Consider the following 18,917-nt stretch of genomic DNA (forward strand, 5'->3'; position numbering starts at 1 on the left):
CTCAGCCGGTAGATTTTGTAAGCCATAAAATGCAGTAGTAAATATTTTAAGACGCACTTCAATGGATCTCTATTTATATTACCAAATAAACTATTATATATTTGCAGTGAACATTCAAAAACGCACTCGATGAGATATCTATCGCTTGAAAATGTGTACAACTATCTACACATTCAACAGTATTATCTACATTTGACATTTTACGATCTAAAAAAAAAAAAAAGAAACAATATTACACTTAACATTACAAAATTTTACTTTAGAACAAACCAATCTTAAATAATATTACAGTAACAAACCAAATATATTATATATATGCTTTTTGTTTTTTTTTTTGAAAAAAAAAAGAAAAAGAAAATGCATAAATGAAAGAAAATCATACATGCCCTTAACTAACAACAACTAATGCTATATCTAATCTACAAAGAATCACAAGATCAAACAATTAATTGTGCATCAAAATCTTTAACTATAATCAAGGATGGATGCGACTGCAGCAAGGGCGACGACCACTGTAGTAAGGACGACAGCGACAAGAGAAAGAGTTTGTGAGGATGGAAGCTGCGTGAGGTTTAGATAAAATTAGAATTAGAGTTTATATCTAAGATTCCACATGTGTTATAATTTTTTTTTTTTTTAGTTTGTTATATTAAAAATATGTAGTCTTTATTAAAATTATGTAGTTTTTTCTTAAAATATTTATATAATATTAGCATTTTATGCTAGCAGTAAAAAGAATTTTAAAATTCATATACAATATTTTTATTTTTTATATCAATATTGAAATTTGATATTATAAAAATAAAAATAAAACTATATAATATGTTAAGTATAGAAAAATTGTCCTATACTTTTAAATATAGTAGTACAATGCATATATTTATTAGTATTTAGTTATATATTTATTCGTATTTAGTTTTAATAGTAAAAGTGAGATTAATTAATTATATTTTAAAAATGAAGATTAAAATTTAAATTCTACTACATAAGAAAGAATATGAAATCTTTTATATCATATTAATTAGTTAAAAGACATCATTTTTAACAATAATTATTAATAAAGATTATTTAATAAATATGATTAATATCATGTTAGCAATATATAATCATAAGTTAATAACGCTAATAGATTGAGTTGAGTACTGTAATAATATCAAAATTTTAATTTTTTGACACAAAAGATTCTTTATTTAAATAATTTATATTCATAATTTTAAAATTGAGGATCAATTTTAAGACAACATTGCTAGCTTTAAATAATTCATATTCACAATTTAAACTATAATTAAATAATTTAAAAAATATAAAAATTGACCGTGTGATCTAATTTGTTGACATAAGAGATTATGTGTATTTTTTTTATACTCTAATACCATAATAATTAATATTATTATCAATTTGTATCGAAATTCATTAACATCATTAAGAGTTCTAAAAATTGAATTTTAAATAAAGTCCAGTGGCTATAAAACTGGTACTGTCGAATAGATAATGAAAATAGAGTTCTATGATTTTGTCATATCATATAAAACTCGTTGGAGTTGACTATAAAAAAAAAAAAATTATAAGACTATTTTCTTTTTATTTGATTTTTCTCACAAAACTCTATAACAATTAACATGGTTAGTCTTGGATTGAAAGTTAAATTGATAACGAGTGGAATTATGTTAGAATCTCAACCAATTAACACTAAAAAAATGAACTACAACTATTGAATTAACTATATTATTAAAATTGAATATAAATTATTAACTTTTTATTTCTCGAAGTACTAAAGTGTCACAAAAGAAACTATATAATTTTTTCTATTAAATCACATGATCAAATTTTATATTTTTGTTCTATAAATAATTAGCAAATTTCTTATAAATTCAACAAAATAATAAGTGGAACTAAACCTTTTCCACTATATTAAAAAAAAAAAAGAATTGTTGATTAATAGAGAAACTCAAGGCAGCTTCTTTCTAAAGAAAATGAGAAATGGTTGTGAAATATATGGACCACCATTATTTTATATGGTTTAAAATCTCAATCATCAATCAATCACTCACTATAATATACAACTAATACCATAATTAAATAGTTGACTCGTCATTGTTTTACAATCACCATCCACGACAGTTGATAACCACCCACTATTGGCAATAAACGACATCATTACTTATTCATTATCATCCTAAACTTTCAATAATCATTATTTACTAGTTTTATTAATTCCCTAATGGATAAACTTTAAAATATATATTTTCAGCTAATTAAAATTATATTAAACAGTTTTTGAGCTAATCTTTTCAGATTAATTACCGGTTAAGTTATTTTTATTAATTATAATAGATTTAAAATAATAATTATGGATTTAAATTTTGTGTCATGACAGTGACGTCTTAGTAAGTTGTATTTTATCATATAATTTTTTTTACAATGAGGAATAAAATAATTTATTATTAATATATAATTTATGATTTATTTAGTAAGTAAAAAAGAAGGATTAAAATAAGAAAATAAATAAATGAAAGGAGAATCTAGCGGTTGTCTGGCCGTACAGGGTAGAAGTTTGACCGGTGAGATCGTTGAAAATTGTCAATTATCAGACAAATCTAGTGAAGGGTGAAGACATGCCCCGTCTCGGAAATGTTAAAAAGGAAACATATTATTCAGCGGTTTGTAGCCGTTGGATCCACCAGAATTTACCATTGAGCATGCCACGTTTCATTGAGAGGCATTTTGTTAAGTAAAGATGCGATCCACTTGTCTCCATCATTATTAGATTTTTTATGCCATGTTTGGGAAAGAAAGAAATGGGTGGGGGGGTAAGAACAGGAAGAGAAAGAATAATGGGGCAAAGAAATCGCATGTAATGAGAAAAATATTTTATTTTTCTTTCTAATTTTGTTTGGAAACGGTTGGATAAAAGAAAAAAATAATAATTATATTTTAATTCAAAAAGCAGAAAAAAAAGAAAATATTAAAATTTAAAAACCAAAATATAATGTTAAAATATATTTTATAATCGATAAAAAAATAAAATAAAATAAATTATTAATTTATATTATGTATTACAAAAGATAAATTCCTATTAATGTCTATGATAATAGATACAAATAAATAAATTTAAATTAATGGACATTTTTCTGTCAATAACCAAACCAAAGATTTTTTTTTTTTTTTGTAATAAGTAATATAAATTACTCCAAAATCTATTTAAGTTATTTTTGTAAATTTCTTTACATTATTTTCCTCAGTATTTTTTGAAGGGAAATACTAATCTCCCGATCTTTCTTTCTTTCTTTCCCATGCATTCATTCCCTAGCCTTTCCCTTCATCCAAATAAGGTGTTGAGCTTTTTATTAACGAAAACGGGAAAACACAAGCCTCACGTGCAACTTTTGCTAAAAAGTAGAAAGTAAGAACGGGTCAAACCTACAAAACTGCGTCGTCTACTATCAAGTATTAATACATGTTTAGTTTTTTTCTTTTTATTTTTTTTCTCTAATTCTAATTGAAAAATATCACTTCCCATTTTGATAAAATAGGATATCATTTTGTTATATTTTTTTCTTTTTTCTTTTTAGTTTATGAACTTTTTTTTTTAATTTATAAAAAATCCCCTACTCCATAAACAGTAGTAGCACCATACACTTGATTTAATGTCAAAAAAAGAAAATATAAATAAATTAAAACATATCACACTAATAAATATATATTTATAATGTCAATTATACAAACAAAAAGTATCACAAGTATTTGGAGAAAATAGATGAAGGGTCTAAATGTAGAAAAATAATGAGAAATAAGGATTTTGTTGTACAATAAATCTTGATATGGACTTTATAATCAAATATTGATCTTTCCCCAAGCTATGTGCTACCAATCACAACATCAACAAAAACTTACAAATTCCCAATCAAATATCAAATTCAATGGGCATACACTTTTAGTATTGTTGTATAGAAACACTAAAATCTTTTGCAAAGAGGGTTGTGATTAATGTTTTTATTTACAAAAAAAAAATCAAATAATTTTAATTAATATTTATTAAATTCAGAATAAATTTATTATTTTTATAACGATCGATGAATGAATATTATCTTATTATATCAGAATTTTTTTTTTATTTTACCTTTTTGTTTCATATCAAAATGATTATTTCTATATTACATATAATACACAATAAAATTTGTTGGAAGCCAAAACCTTGATAGTAAAGAGTTGTTATCATTATGCTAGAAGAAGCCTTTTAAGTTTTCTCTATCACCTACCAATTAAAACGACATCATTCTCTTTATACCTTTCCATTAGTGGACATGGCTGATGATAACTCCCTTCTTGTATTCTGGCTTCCACATAATTTTAAAAACAAAATTAATTAATTCTGCTAAAATTCTCTAATTCCAGCATAATGTTTGTGAAAGTAAGATACTATCCTATCGAACAGTGCCACGTGTCCAGAAAAATACTATTTAACAATTAAACTCATTGAAAAAGAAAAGACCAATCAGAGATATTATAATTAAGACCAATCAGAGATATCACAATTAACCATTAGCCTTTTACTTAAATTTTTTATTTTTATTACAGAAAATGTAATTAGTGTCTTAATGAAGATTAACATAACAAAATCAGTGTCTTAATGAATATTAACATAACAACAAAGGAAATAAAAAGGAAAAAAATCTGAGAGCAAAAGAAAAAGCAAGAAAAAGAAAAAAAAAAATCAAAGCTTGCTAAGAAGGAAAGAAGCAAATCTGAGCAGAGGAGAGAAAAAAAAAAGAAAGAAACACGATATAGAGAGGGAGAGGCTAGTTTGTTTATAGTCTCAATACTTTTTTTTTTTTTGTAACTTTCTCTCATTTTCTTGGAGGAGAGAGAAAGCTAGAAACTTTATTCTAATCGATCATCTCCGATCTCCACACTCTTTTTTTATCACTAAAACCACAAAAGACATTAAATGTCTTTAGATCCAACTTAGCTACCAAACATTCTTGGCATTGTAATTAGCATTTAAAGTTTGTTTGTTTCTTATAATTTGAGATCTTATTAGCAATCAACTCTTTCTTTGAAGATTTTTTTTGACTTTTAAGAGTTTCTGGTTTTTGTCTAGTCTGGTAAAGTCAAGCTGTTTTCAATGAGCTTAAAATGGTGAGTTTTTACTGAAATTGAGGCTTAGTGAAAGGTTACAAGGGTAATAGAAGTTGAATTTGAGTATGAATTGGTGGGTATGGGGCGTGGGGTGAAATTTGAGAAATTTCATGGTTTTCGGTACCATGGGATCATTAGGGTTCTTAAAGACTGTGATTGAAAGGTGATGAATTTATTGATTTGGTTCTTGTTGGATATGGGTAGCTGAGCTTTTTGCATTTTTTGAATGGTACAGTTGTTTCAGTTACTGTAAACTGTTTGAGGATAATTGCTTTGTTTTTTTGGCTAAAGCTTCAATCTTTTTTCTTGAAGTGAGAGTAAATTAGTGGGACTTTGAATACAAGGCTAGGTTATCGTGATTGTATGCAAAAAATGGGCAATTGGGTATGGAAAAATGATCATCTTATCTGTGGCTGCAAGGAGAGGTTGAAGTGATTATTATTTTGGAAAGTTTTAGTTGTAGTGGATATGCCTCCGTCTCCGGCATTGCGATATTCTCCTGGGAGGGATCCCAGAGCTGAGATTCACAAGAGAGGCCGAAGTCTTGAAGGTGGGTTGCTTTTCAAGGAGAAAGATGATGATCTTGCTTTGTTCAATGAAATGCAGTCCAGAGAAAGAGAGAATTTTTTGCTTCAGTCATCTGACGACTTAGAAGACACATTTTGTAATTTTCTATACCGACCTTTATTCACTATTTTGGTTTATGTTAAGTATTTGTCTGTTTCTTCTGGCTAATGATGTTGCTTTATTTTCTTTTATTTGCTCTATAACTGTTGTGTTCAGCATCAAAGTTGAGACACTTTTCAGATTTCAAGCTTGGAATTTCAATTCCTGTTCGGGGAGAGAGTAGCGAACTGCTTAATGCAGATGGGGAGAAGAATGATTATGACTGGTGGGTTATAATTTTCCCATTCTAGTTACTCTGTGAGCTTTAGATTGTTAAGGCTTTATGACATCCTGCAATTTCTTATATAGGAAAAGGTTGGCTACAAACTGAGATCCACATATGTCTGAAATAATGGATTTGTCATGGATGATAGTTTAAGTTTCTTGCCATATAAGTGCTTTTCTCTATTCTTGCTGATTACCTGGTGTTATTGATGTTTAGGTTATTAACTCCTCCGGACACTCCTCTTTTTCCTTCATTGGATGATGAACCACCACCAGTTAATGTTGCATCTAGGGGCAGACCCAGGAGTCAGCCTATTACTATATCAAGATCATCCACGGTAGGTCATTGATAACTTTTGTATAATAAAGCACAATGTTTGCTCGTGTTCCCCTAAAGGTTATTTGAAAGAAGAAAAGAAAAAGATGTTTAATCTTCTCGATTTTCCTGTAAATGAATATGCAGATGGAGAAGAGTTATAGAAGTAGTAGGGGAAGTGCAAGTCCAAATCGCTTAAGCCCATCACCCCGGTCTGGTAATAGTTCATTCCAGTCTAGGGGAAGGCCATCATCAGCACCTCATTCTAGCCCAACTCAGACCCAACGGCCTGCTACTCCATCTCGTAGACCTTCTCCTCCCCCAAGTAAAGTGTCAACACCTGCTCCAAGGTCTTCAACTCCAACTCCAAGCAGGACAAGCACAGGGTCGGGAGGCAGGGGAGTTTCCCCTGTAAGAACAAGTCGTGGGAATTCTGCATCACCAAAAATAAGGGCTTGGCAGTCAAATATCCCGGGTTTCTCCTCTGAAGCACCACCTAATCTTCGCACTTCTCTGGCAGATCGACCGGCATCATACGTAAGGGGTTCCTCACCAGCATCTAGGAACGGTAGGGAGTCAACTTCAAAATTTGGCAGGCAATCAATGTCGCCAACTGCTACTAGAAGTGTTAGTTCATCACAGAGTCAGGATCGAGATCGAATTAGCTCACGTAGTAGAGGATCTGTGGCTTCATCTGGTGATGATGATGTGGACTCTCTGCAATCTATTCATGTGGGTAGCTTAGATAAGTTAGCTTCAAAGAAGACTGGCACATTTATAAATAATAGAGCGGTGGCATTTTCTAAGAAGTCAACAAGAATATTATCCCCAAGTTCTGCTCCAAAGAGATCCTTTGACTCTGCTCTTCGTCAAATGGTATTTTCTGTGTCATTTGGAACTGAATTCCATCCTTCCTTGTTAAATTTCTTAGAAATCAGTATTCTCTTTTCAAATGCCTAAATAATTAGTTGGTATACATACTTACTTCAGTTGATTAACTGCATTCATGTGATTCTTAACAAAGTTCTGATTAGCTGAGTTGTTCATTTGCTTGTTTTTACATTGCTTCACATTATCGTCACAATATTTCTTCTCATGTTCTTAGAATAATAAAACTTAGCTTCTATAGCATCAGACTAAGTACATAAATCTTATGATTGGTTCTCTGGCATTAAGTGCAAAAATCTTCTTGGTATTTCAGAAATTACGTGCCCCTTGCAATTGCAAGTTGTTTAGCAGACGTGTTCAACAACCTTCCTTTCACTTCTCACTTATGACTTCAAACTCAAAAGCTTTTTCAAATGGATTAACATATCCATTGAACAATAAAATGCCTCAGTTATTCTCCCTGGTAAGCCAACTATCAAGATTTAAACCATTTATTACACCTGAAGCCATGAGGAAGTGAACTGTAACTTCTGGAAACATGTGGGAGGCCCTTGTAAGTTCAACCCATCCTATTCAAAATCAGTCTGAGAATTTCCACCTTCCTCTTAAAGAAATGAAAAAGGATAGAATCATTGTTTTAAATATTGAATAAATCAGCTCTCTGTAATTACAGAAAAGTAAAAGAGACTGGCTTAATTGTGATGACGAAAAACCAGAAAGATTAGGCCATCCTAAACTTTTGTCCAGATTGAAGTTTCTCTGGGATCCAGGGGGATAATGTAGTTTGTCAGAAATTTGAAGCAGTAGATATTTCGTTGCTGCCAATGCCATAAGATTATCAAAAAGAAAAAGGAGACTGTCTTGTACTCTTTTCACGTGTTCACTAATACTTATAGAAGTAGTAATGAACTGATCTTTTTCTTGATCAAAATTGTACAGGATCATCGGAAGAGCCCTCAGAACATGTTCAGACCACTCTTATCTAGTGTGCCCAGTTCTACCTTTTATGTTGGGCAAGGAGTTTCTGCACACCGTCCTCTCATATCTAGGAATTCTTCAGTTACAACAAGTAGCAATGCAAGTTCTGATCAAGGTACCAGTATTGCACATGATACTGAAGGAAGTGATCACCACCAGGATGATACGGTTATAGAAAGTGGAAAAACAACATATTCTGATGCTCAGGAAGAAGTATTTGCCTTTGATAAGGTAGATGCCTTAAATAAGGATGTTGAGCATGAGACTGATGATGGTCCACTTCACTTTCAGAGCGGTGATTCTGACAGAAATCCTGCAATTGAATATGAGCCTAATGACTCCGAAGAATTCAGCCATCAGGAGATTGATATGGAAATCAGTTCTGCTTCTGAGATTTTATGTGTCAAAGCTGATTTTTCAGAAGTTGATAGTCATGAGAACGCAAAAATTTGTTCTAAATGTGGTAGCAGGTATTGTGCCATTGAAATGGTGGAAAGGGACATAAACCTATGTCCAGATTGCAGTGGACAAGACAATCTCATGGCTGTCACCAGTCCAGAGACAACAGTAGTAACTACTGAGAATTGCTCAATCTTGTCTCTGAATATTTCTGAAGAATGCAAACCATTTGATGAGCCTCCAACCCAGTTGCCCATGCCTGAGTCCCAATCAAAAGTTTCTGACGAGGTAGAGGCAAGAATTACCCAGCAGGAAGACAATGTTAAGCACGGTCAAACTTCATACAAGGAGCAAAGTGATAGTTTCTCCCCTGACAGTTCTCTTGCTAGGTTGCTGGTGGAGGGAGATGAGCAGAGGATTGCTAACCAGCATGGAGCTGGACAGCCAGCTGGTAATCATAGACGATCTGATAGTGAATCTGGAGGTCATCAATTGATGCGTTCTAATGATTATCGAAGTCATAAGATGGATGTTTCAGAAGGTGCTGGCATCTCTGTACTGCTTAAGAGGTCAAGCAGCAGCAAGGGGCCTGTTGTTCAGGCCAGGACTTTTGTTGCCTCTACCATTACTTATGATGATTTCTCTTACACTAGAGACAGTGCAAACAGTTTGAGAAGCTCCATTGGACATGGCAGTACCTCTGCTTCATCCTCTATTGATTTCGGTTCGGCTAGGCATGTAGAGAATCGTGTTCAGAGGCAGTTAAGTGGTAGGAAATCTGATATAGAGAACTACAGATATGAGAGACCTCAAAGCACCGGGTCATCTTTTTCTGGAACTTTGAGCCACACTCACCGTGCTTTAGGTCTAGTAACAAGCACCCATGAAGAGAACAGTGAGGCTTTTGTTGGTGATATGAGACAAGACGGATTAGAAGGAGAGATTGTAACTTCTTGTGGAAAATTTGTAGCTTCAGAAAACAAAGATTTGGGTGCTCCTAATGAATCTTTCAGTGATGCCATAGTTTATGAGGAAGGCTCACGTGAACCGAATGAGAGTTATAGATTAACCGATGCTGCTACCTCAGGTTTCGCATGCCGCTCAGATAGCATTCATTTAGACGGAAGTTCAGAAGCATCATTTCCAAATTATGACTACTGTCATTCACATGAAAATGAAGATGATTTCCCAAATAATGCAGGCAGTGTCTCAGATGTAGAAGCATCAGTTATTTCTCCAGATCCCAATATAGAATTGGAACATACCATGTTGAACACTAGTCATGATGGACTAAATGATGCTGGGGTTCCCACTCATAGTTCTTTGGCCTCAATATCAGAAATAGAAACTGAGAATTTTGGTCAAAGTACCTCTGGCTCAGAGAATGATGATGTCTCTGCAAATTCAAAGAGCAACTCCGTAAATGAATTTCAGGATATTTCAGTTCCTACACCTCCAGACAAGGATGCATCTGATTCTGTTCTGGAGCAAGAGAACTCAGATCACATACAAGGCATATTCGGTATGTATATTCTTGCAATTTTAACTATGTGATATCATTATTTCTGATTATTTTTATATAATCTTTTTCTGGAAATTATAATTGGCTTAAACATGTCTCTTATAGATGAAGGTGCTTTTTTCTTGATATGTGTGCAGTGCCTAGTATAGCATCTTCTTTTCAATGAATCTTTTCTGGTGAGAATAATGTAGTGTTTTTACACCTGCAAAGCTAGATTCTAGAATGACATGTTTGTCTGTTCTACTAGATCTATAGAATGATGCTTTGCAATTTCTATGTGCATGCAACACATTTTATTGCTAATTTCAGCTTTGACATAGGACTAGTACAAAGCTCAATTCTCTGACAAATTCTTTGCTTGTGGTAGAGGATTCAACTGTAATGGTTCATGGAGGAAGCAAGGCAAGAAGCCTAACCCTTGAAGAAGCAACAGATACAATACTTTTCTGTAGCTCCATTGTCCATGATCTGGCCTACCAGGCTGCAACAATAGCCATTGAGAAAGAAGATTCAGGCCCTCTGGAAGTTTCTCGACCAACAGTTACAATTCTGGGAAAATCCACCGCCGACAGAAAGGATTCACGCAGCAGAACTAGTGGGAAACGTACATCAAAACCTCTGAAAGTCAAACAGAAACGAATGGAATTGGATGTAAAATCCCCTTCTAGCAAGACCGAGAATGATGAAAATGCCAACGAACCTATGGTGCGTAACGTTGGCCTTCCCAATAACATGGACAGTAGTAAGCCTCCAAAGCTGGAATCCAAGTGTAATTGCACAATAATGTGAAAGTCTTTCGATCAATACCGCACTGACATTGCTCGCGACATAACTCTGCTACTCAATTCACCTCCAGCCAGCCATATGGTTAACTGGGTGCTTATTATGTTAATGGTGTTGACTGTGTTTGAGAGGGCTGTTTCTAGATAATTGGCGATTGGTTTCTGTTGGTTCCAATTTATTTGTAAGAAACACCACGCATGTGTTGGTGACATAATTGTAAAGTTTTTATTTGTTATTAGGTTGATATTAGTGAAAAGGCAATGGAGACTTTGTGTTTGTTGCTGCTCCAGTTGCCACATTCTTGTTAGGTACTCCCAACCTTTTTGATTCAAAGTCCTTTGTTAGAGAGAAGTGTGAATTAAGGAAAAAGAAAAACAAATCAAATCATTCATATTCGTTATAGCTGTTAAAAGCTTCATTTGCTTGTCCAATATTATGTCCATGTCCATGGCTAGGTTTAGGTGAAGTTATTATAAAAATATTCCAATTATATAATTTTTCTGTTTCCACATTCCTAGCCGTTTGAATGGTTTTTTCCTTTTTTAAATGAATGAATGCCTCCAATTATTGATTTTCTTTTCTTATTGATTTTCCTTAGAACTATTACTTATAACAATAAAAGAGTCATAATAATTTAAAATAAAAAATACTAATCATATTCATAATGTTCTTTACATCAAGCCTGCTATTTTCTTATTGTAATAAAAAATGCATTTTAAGCGAATAAATCATTTTGTTACATAATAATTCAAAAATTAATTAAAATAAAAATAGAAAAACTAACACTAATTTATAGCAATACTAATAGGATTACTATATGAAAATTTTGATAATTAGGAGCCACTAACAATTTTCAATTACCCAATAACAAAATCGAACCAATCTATTTAGTTTGATTTTTTTCTTTAAAATTTCAGTTAAATTAAACTCGTCGAACTTTTTTTTTATTAATAAAATATTATACATATATTTTATATTATTCAACTAATTCCTAGTAAAATAAATAATTTCGTTGATTTTTGTTAAAATACGAGTATTTTCTCAAATAAATATAATAAAAGAATAAAAATTATAAATTAATAAAAAATAAAAATTCAGTTTAGTTCAGAATTTGAGGAACTTCAGTTTTTTAGTTGGATTTTTGAACCTAATTGACCGTTGCTTATCCTATGCCATAATCCTGGACCTGGGCCTGCCTTATCTGAGCTATGATGGGCTTAGAGCCGCATAATTTATAGCCCTATATTGGACATTTACCAAAGATTAGAAAGAATCACGAAAATATTTGGCGGGAAAATTCTAAATCATATGATTTCCCCTCTGAACTTCTCATTGTTTCATTTTACCAAAAATGGAATCCGATTCGAACTCCGACGGTTCTCACGTCTCCGCCACTCCTCCAAGAAACTCAAAACCACCTCCACTATCACCGGCATCCCCTCCTCCTCCGCCGCCAACTCTAGTCTCCTCCCTCAAATCCAGAGCCAAAGTTACCAAATCCAACTCCCGTTCAAAAAAACCACCTGCGAAACCCTCTCAACCCGAACGCGAACCTGAAACTGAACCTTTCTCTTCACCTCTCTCCTCTCCCCCCTTCCAAATCTGCCACCGTTTTGTTCAAAATCACAATTCCATTTCTGTTGAAACCCTCCCCGCCGGTTACTTCTCGAAATCCACTTCTTTCTCAAAATTAAAGAAAACCTCTCTCAATTTTGAGGCAATTGAAAACGATCCTGGCCCTCCGATTTCTGCTGGATCTGATTCCAATAACAAGAAGAAGAAGCTTCATAAAGTTAATCTGATAGGTGCTAATGCACCTTTGCCTCCAGTAAAATTGCGTAAATGCAATAATGGCAGTGAAGGTAATTTTGTTAAACTTAATACGAATCGGTATAATTATAAACGCAAGTTCAAAAATAAAAAACGAACCACTTATAGAAGAAGCCAACGGAAAAATAAAGCTGAAGAGGAGAGTGATCTTGATAATTTTTTTGTTCCTGAAATTGTACAACAGAAGGTGAAGGATGGGAAGGGTAGTGTAGTAATTGAGGAGGCGGTTTTGGCAGCTAAAGATGAAGCCTCTGATGAGAATTTGGTGAGGTTGTTGAATGCGATATATGGTTTTGATTCATTTAGAGAAGGACAATTGGAAGCAATAAAAATGGTGCTTGATGGCAAGTCTACGATGTTAGTTTTACCTACTGGTGCTGGTAAATCCTTGTGTTATCAGATACCTGCGGTGGTTTTGGCTGGGATTACTTTGGTTGTGAGTCCATTAGTCGCTTTGATGATTGACCAGTTCAAACACTTGCCTACTTGTATTCAAGGTGGCCTTTTGTGTAGTAGTCAGGTCATTTTTATGGTCCCTTAATCTATTTTTTTATTTTCTCTTGTTATATATGTAATTGGGTCTTTTGTTTTAAGAGATTTTTTTTGAACCATGTAGACTCCTCAAGAGGCTGCTGAAACTCTCAGCTTAGTCAAAGAAGGGGCCATAAAGGTGATTCTTTTGGTTGTTTTTGGTTATCCATGTCTTAGGAACATTAAATTTTATGATTGGTTTACTTTAATGTTGTTGGAAATAATTTTGTCTTTCTATAGGAAACTTATGTAATTGCAATCTGTTGCTTATCAGGTGCTTTTTGTTTCACCAGAGAGGTTCTTAAATGTTGAATTCTTGTCATTTATTTCGGCTACTTCTATATCCCTTCTTGTTGTTGATGAAGCTCATTGTATTTCTGAATGGTCAGTTCTTTTAAGCTGTAGCTTTTCCTTTTCTTCGCTTTCTTAGCTGCATCTCGTTTTTATTTTCTGGTCTCCGAGAAACTTATTCATGCGGTAAAAAATTGTTAATAGGTCACATAATTTCCGGCCCTCATACATGAGGCTTAGGGCATCTTTACTTCGTTCTACTCTCAAAGTTGGATGCATTATAGCGATGACTGCAACTGCCACAACCACAACTTTAAATGTTATCATGTCTGCTTTAGACATTCCTTCCTCGAATCTTGTTCAAAATTCCCAGTTGAGGGATAACTTACAATTATCGGTATCTTTGACTGGAAATAGGCAAGTTCAGATTCTTCTTTTAAGCTTGGGTTTCTTATTTAGAATGACTTGGTTAAACTTACCATTTACTAACTAACGCCTTGTATTTTACAGAATGAAAGATTTGGTAACATTGATAAAGTCTTCCCCTTTCGTGGATGTCCAGAGCATCATTGTATATTGCAAATTTCAGGTGATCTGTCGCATATTTTTAAAATGTTCCTTTCTTGTTCGTTTCTAGTGCTTTGTTAAAATGACGTTGAAGTCATGCTGCACTGGATTAATCATCGCACTGTTCATTTAAACAAGAGTGCCTCACTGGATAAGTACTATTATTTTAATCGCCAAATCATCACCTAGACTGAGGTTTTTAACATGATATCTACTCGATTGAATGAAAAGGACTGTCTCAGAAATTCTTTTATTTAATACCAATGTCATTGTCTTGAACAGAACTTGCACTAAGAAAGCTAATATATATAGGTTATCCTAGTACACTCCAAAAATCTGGTCACAATTGTAAATTTGATTATACTTTTCCTTTCTATTGAATACCCATTGAAATTTTGTGTGGTAATTGATAAAGCTTAATGCTGCACCTTCACTTCTGTGCAGTCTGAAACTGATATAATAAGCAGATACTTATGTGATAACAATATCTCGGCAAAGGTTAGTACTGTGATCATAATTTTCATATTTCATAATTGATTCATGTGATTTATTGCTGCACAAAAAGTATGCCAATCTGACCTTTTCTTTTCTGTGTATACATCTAGAGCTACCACAGCGCTATCCTTTCTAAGGATCGCAGTCGCATACAGGAGTTATTCTGTTCTAACAAGATTAGAGTGGTGAGAAGAGTCTATCATCTCTATAAATGTACTTAGTATATTATATAAATTACGGCAGACTGAGTAAACGTGTCCTCTCTACTCTTTCTGATGAATTTGTAAATAAAAAGGTCGTCGCAACTGTGGCATTTGGCATGGGGCTTGACAAGAGTGATGTTGGAGCTGTAAGAACAAAAACTGTACTCTCATTTGTGTGGTATCTCTGCATTCACGTTACCACATTCCACACAGGATCACAAAGTTGTATGTTTTGCTGCCCTTGGAGGAGCATCTTTGCGATCACTATATGCACTATATTTGGTGCCATCATAGAGGAATAAATTCTGGAACTCTTTAACTGTCTGTTTCAGGTAATTCATTATAGTCTGCCAGAAAGCTTGGAAGAGTATGTTCAGGTTGAAATTTCTCCTTTAGTACTATCTGCTAGAAGAGATATTCTGTGTCACAGAGATCACTGAAATGATATAAATTTCTTTCTTTTCAGGAGATCGGGCGTGCTGGACGGGATGGAAGGTTGTCCTACTGTCATCTCTTTTTTGATGATACCACATATTACAAGCTTCGAAGTCTTATGCACAGGTGATTATATATGAATATTATTGTCCAAATATGGGATTCCATTAAATATCTGGAGCTGATTTATAAAATTGTGTTCTCAGTGATGGTATAGATGAATATACTGTAAGCAAGTTCCTATGTGAAGTGTTTACCAACTGCACATGTGGGAAAATTTGTTCAATAATCAAAGCATCTGCATCTCGCACATTGGATGTCAAAGAAGAGGTACTTCCCATGTATTACTGCTGGATCTAGTTTCAGAAATTTGAGTTTTAGCCACCTTCATTAACTTTTATTTGTTTGTTAAATTAAAAGACAGTGGATCTTTGATTCTGGCAGGTTATGCTAACAATTTTAACACAGTTGGAGTTGGGTGAAGTGCAATACTTGCGTCTATTGCCAGAGCTAAATGTAACTTGCACTTTGAATTTCTATAAGGTTGGTTGGAAATGTCATTTGAGTTCTACTTGTCTTGGACTTCTAATATTCTTCCTTGAATATATTAATGGCTTAATATATTGCTGTGAGAAAACAACAAGCTGCTTGAATGAGCAATGCATTAGCTTTGAAAAGTTTCAATCTCATAGTTTCCGCCCTAATTTAGTGACAGAATCTGTCTCCTATGCATTTATTAATTCCAATATTTGGAGTAAATAGTAATTTTCAACAATAATTTGGAAAATCATCTGCTTGTTATTGTTCATAGTACTCATCTACTTGCACATGAGACATGTAAATGCAGACTGCCCCAGTGCTGCTGGCTGACAAGGATATCGTTGTTTCAGCAATTCTAAAAAAGTGAGTAATCATGATTTCTGACTGTAACAGTTATCTTACAGACTTACACCGTCTCTAGGGTGCAAGATCTTGGATTAGTGAATTTTGCTTAATCATGTTTCAGGTCTGAAACAAGGCAAGGGCAATATGTGTTTGACATACCTACTATTGCGAATACCATTGGGGTTACAGCAATTGAACTATCAAATCACTTGCAGAATTTGAAGGTTTGAATTCTGGAAGTAAATCGTGTTCTCATTTCCTGTTAATTTTTCAGGTTCATGCTTATTGTAGTTGCCAGAAATCGACCATCATTATATTAGTAGAAAATAATGAGAATTGCTGTAACACCTGAGAGAATTAAAAGGAAGAAGTATATTGATGATAATTTTGCAAGAGTGGGGAGACCAGGTTTTATAATTGGCTATACTTCAGAAACATGACATTTAATGAGATCAACATATTGTGAATCCTTCCTGATGGTGAAGGTTTGAAAATGACCATAATCTTTTGGCTTTCTTTTATTGGAATGTCATTTTAGTTACTTGCCACGTAATCTCTGAGAGTTTGCAACATTGTTCTTTCAATTGGAATTGCATAATTTAACACCAAACCAAGCAGCCACCTTTCCAATTTCCTCAACCACTTCTTAGGCTTATCGTATGAAGATATTGTGAGGTTCACTTCTTTATAAATAAGTTCCTTACATGCTACACTAAAAAGTTTGTCCCTACAGACAAAAGGACATCATTATTTGTATAGGGTGGTGAGCATAAAACTCTCCTTTTGACTTGTTTTTGGGATTATTTCAGTTGAAGGGAGAAATAACATACGAGGTTAAGGACCCGGCTTATTGTTATTCAGTTATGCAAGTTCCTGGGGATTTTTGCTCTCTCTCAGCCCATCTTACGACATGGTTATCAGAGTTGGAACGTTTTAAGGTGATTGGATTTTATGCTTTTGGTTTTGAAATTTGTTTCTCAATTTCAATATGGATTTTGGTGTAGTTAGCTATGAACTCAATACCTGTTATAGCCACCAGTACAGAGTTAACCCCATTTGGATCATCTTTTCTTTTGTAATAGCCATTAGATCATATCATTGTTGTCCAAGTTAATGAGCCAATTTACTGGACTGTTCTGGGTACTCTCATATTTACCTGTTTCTTCTCAATCTACAAATTATATATAGTTCATCTCTGAAATCAGGTTCGAAGATTAGATGCAATGTTTAATGCTGCAGTCTTTGCTGTAAATGAGTGTGAGAAGATGCAAGGCTGCAATGACTCCCAGCACACTCCTTGCTTGCAAAGGAAGATTTTGGATTACTTTAAGGAAGATGGTAGAAATGATATTACAAACAAGATGCGTCAAAGCAGGTTGGCAAAGTTCCTTCTTTTCCTCAATAAGACAAACTGAGAGAAAAACAACAGTAAATGGCAGTATTCTTAAAATCAAAATCAAAATCAAACTATTAGCTTTGCTTATTCATATATTTGATATTATTCTTTTTACGAGAGTTTTTGTCATTTCACTGCTAATAAAAAAGTGACACTTGTATTTGCAGCCCATTTTTGCGAGCGGATATAAAGGTAAGGATATTACTCTGATTTATTCGTATTACTGCTCGAGGCAACTAATGGTTAGTGGTGTTAATAGTGAGTCTGGCATGCAGGTTTTTCTGCAGAGTAACTCACAAGCCAAATTTACCCCCCGAGCCATTGCGAGAATAATGCAGGGCATTCCTAGCCCAGCCTATCCATCTGCAACTTGGTCGAAAACTCATTTCTGGTATTTACTCCTTTTTTGTTTTCATCTGAATAGTTTGGTTAATTACTTAGCTGTATAAAGTTTGACGCCTTTCTTACATGGGAAAAATTGGTTGCTGCATGGCATTTTTATGGTGAAAGTGTATGCTGATTTCTAATTGCAGGGGAAGGTATACTCATATAGACTTTCAAGTGGTTATGGAAGCTGCAAAGACAGAATTAATGCATTTTGCTGGGAAAGAAGCAATGTAGCTTTTAAAAGTACTGGACATGCCCTCCTACTTAACTAGAGGAGATAGAACATTAGAACTGAAGCCATGCTCTTCCTGAGCTGATCTCTTTTAGTTAAATAAAGCAACACCTGAGTTGTTTCCTTGCAGAGGTTTTATGGATTGGGAGTTGAATCACAATTTGCAAACACAGCATGAATCAGATTACTATGCCAATTCTTTTCAGTCTGGTTTTACCTGAGAGGCTTATGATTTCCTTTCTGCAAAAAAAGAACCTGGCAGGATTACTGAATTATCCGAGACTGGAGAATCTGTGCTATACTGCTATAGATCAAATTATTGAAAGACATTAAAGCAATGAAGGTGTCAATAGTAGAATCAATGTATATATTCTTCTATTCATAGTACTATTTTTTTTTCTCCAATCATCAAATTGTAGTGACATTAACTTTGAGAATTGGCTTTGTAGATAAGGATGTTTGAGCACATGAGTATAAGTTAAAAGAATCTGGATTATGCTTTTTTCTTTTCTTTCCATTTTTACATCTCTTTTATCTTTTTGTTGAATATCAAATCAAAACCTAATAAAAAATAGGTCAAATAATCAAGTTATCAAAGTGCTGTGTACGCAAGAGGATGTTGTGACTTGTTTGAAGGTGCACAAATTTTTTCCAATGCTTAAAACAGAAGAAATCTAAAATTCAAAACTTGCAACTTGCCTGCCTCATGGGCAATTCTTCTTCTCTCTTTCTTTCTTTCATCTTTCTAC

The 18,917-nt window shown here is 33.6% G+C and overlaps 2 protein-coding genes across 2 annotated transcripts; both read left to right on the forward strand.

Moving 5' to 3' along the window:
* Positions 1 to 4,587: 4,587 nt before the first annotated feature.
* On the forward strand, positions 4,588 to 11,334 carry LOC8278452 (flocculation protein FLO11). The gene is made up of 6 exons (XM_002514947.4): positions 4,588 to 5,803; positions 5,923 to 6,031; positions 6,248 to 6,368; positions 6,494 to 7,222; positions 8,174 to 10,133; positions 10,501 to 11,334. The coding sequence occupies exons 1-6, from the start codon at positions 5,608 to 5,610 to the stop codon at positions 10,920 to 10,922; spliced, it is 3,537 nt and encodes a 1,178-aa protein (XP_002514993.1). The 5' UTR covers positions 4,588 to 5,607; the 3' UTR covers positions 10,923 to 11,334.
* An 830-nt stretch (positions 11,335 to 12,164) lies between these two features.
* On the forward strand, positions 12,165 to 18,685 carry LOC8278451 (ATP-dependent DNA helicase Q-like 5). The gene is made up of 19 exons (XM_048377459.1): positions 12,165 to 13,266; positions 13,363 to 13,416; positions 13,552 to 13,661; positions 13,773 to 13,985; positions 14,079 to 14,157; positions 14,580 to 14,633; positions 14,741 to 14,815; positions 14,926 to 14,979; positions 15,166 to 15,210; positions 15,300 to 15,394; positions 15,475 to 15,598; positions 15,713 to 15,811; positions 16,116 to 16,171; positions 16,275 to 16,377; positions 16,963 to 17,091; positions 17,359 to 17,528; positions 17,717 to 17,741; positions 17,825 to 17,940; positions 18,083 to 18,685. The coding sequence occupies exons 1-19, from the start codon at positions 12,268 to 12,270 to the stop codon at positions 18,168 to 18,170; spliced, it is 2,688 nt and encodes an 895-aa protein (XP_048233416.1). The 5' UTR covers positions 12,165 to 12,267; the 3' UTR covers positions 18,171 to 18,685.
* Positions 18,686 to 18,917: the final 232 nt, after the last annotated feature.

This window comes from Ricinus communis, chromosome 7 (genome assembly GCF_019578655.1).
Source record: "Ricinus communis isolate WT05 ecotype wild-type chromosome 7, ASM1957865v1, whole genome shotgun sequence".
Classification (NCBI taxonomy): Eukaryota; Viridiplantae; Streptophyta; class Magnoliopsida; order Malpighiales; family Euphorbiaceae; genus Ricinus; species Ricinus communis.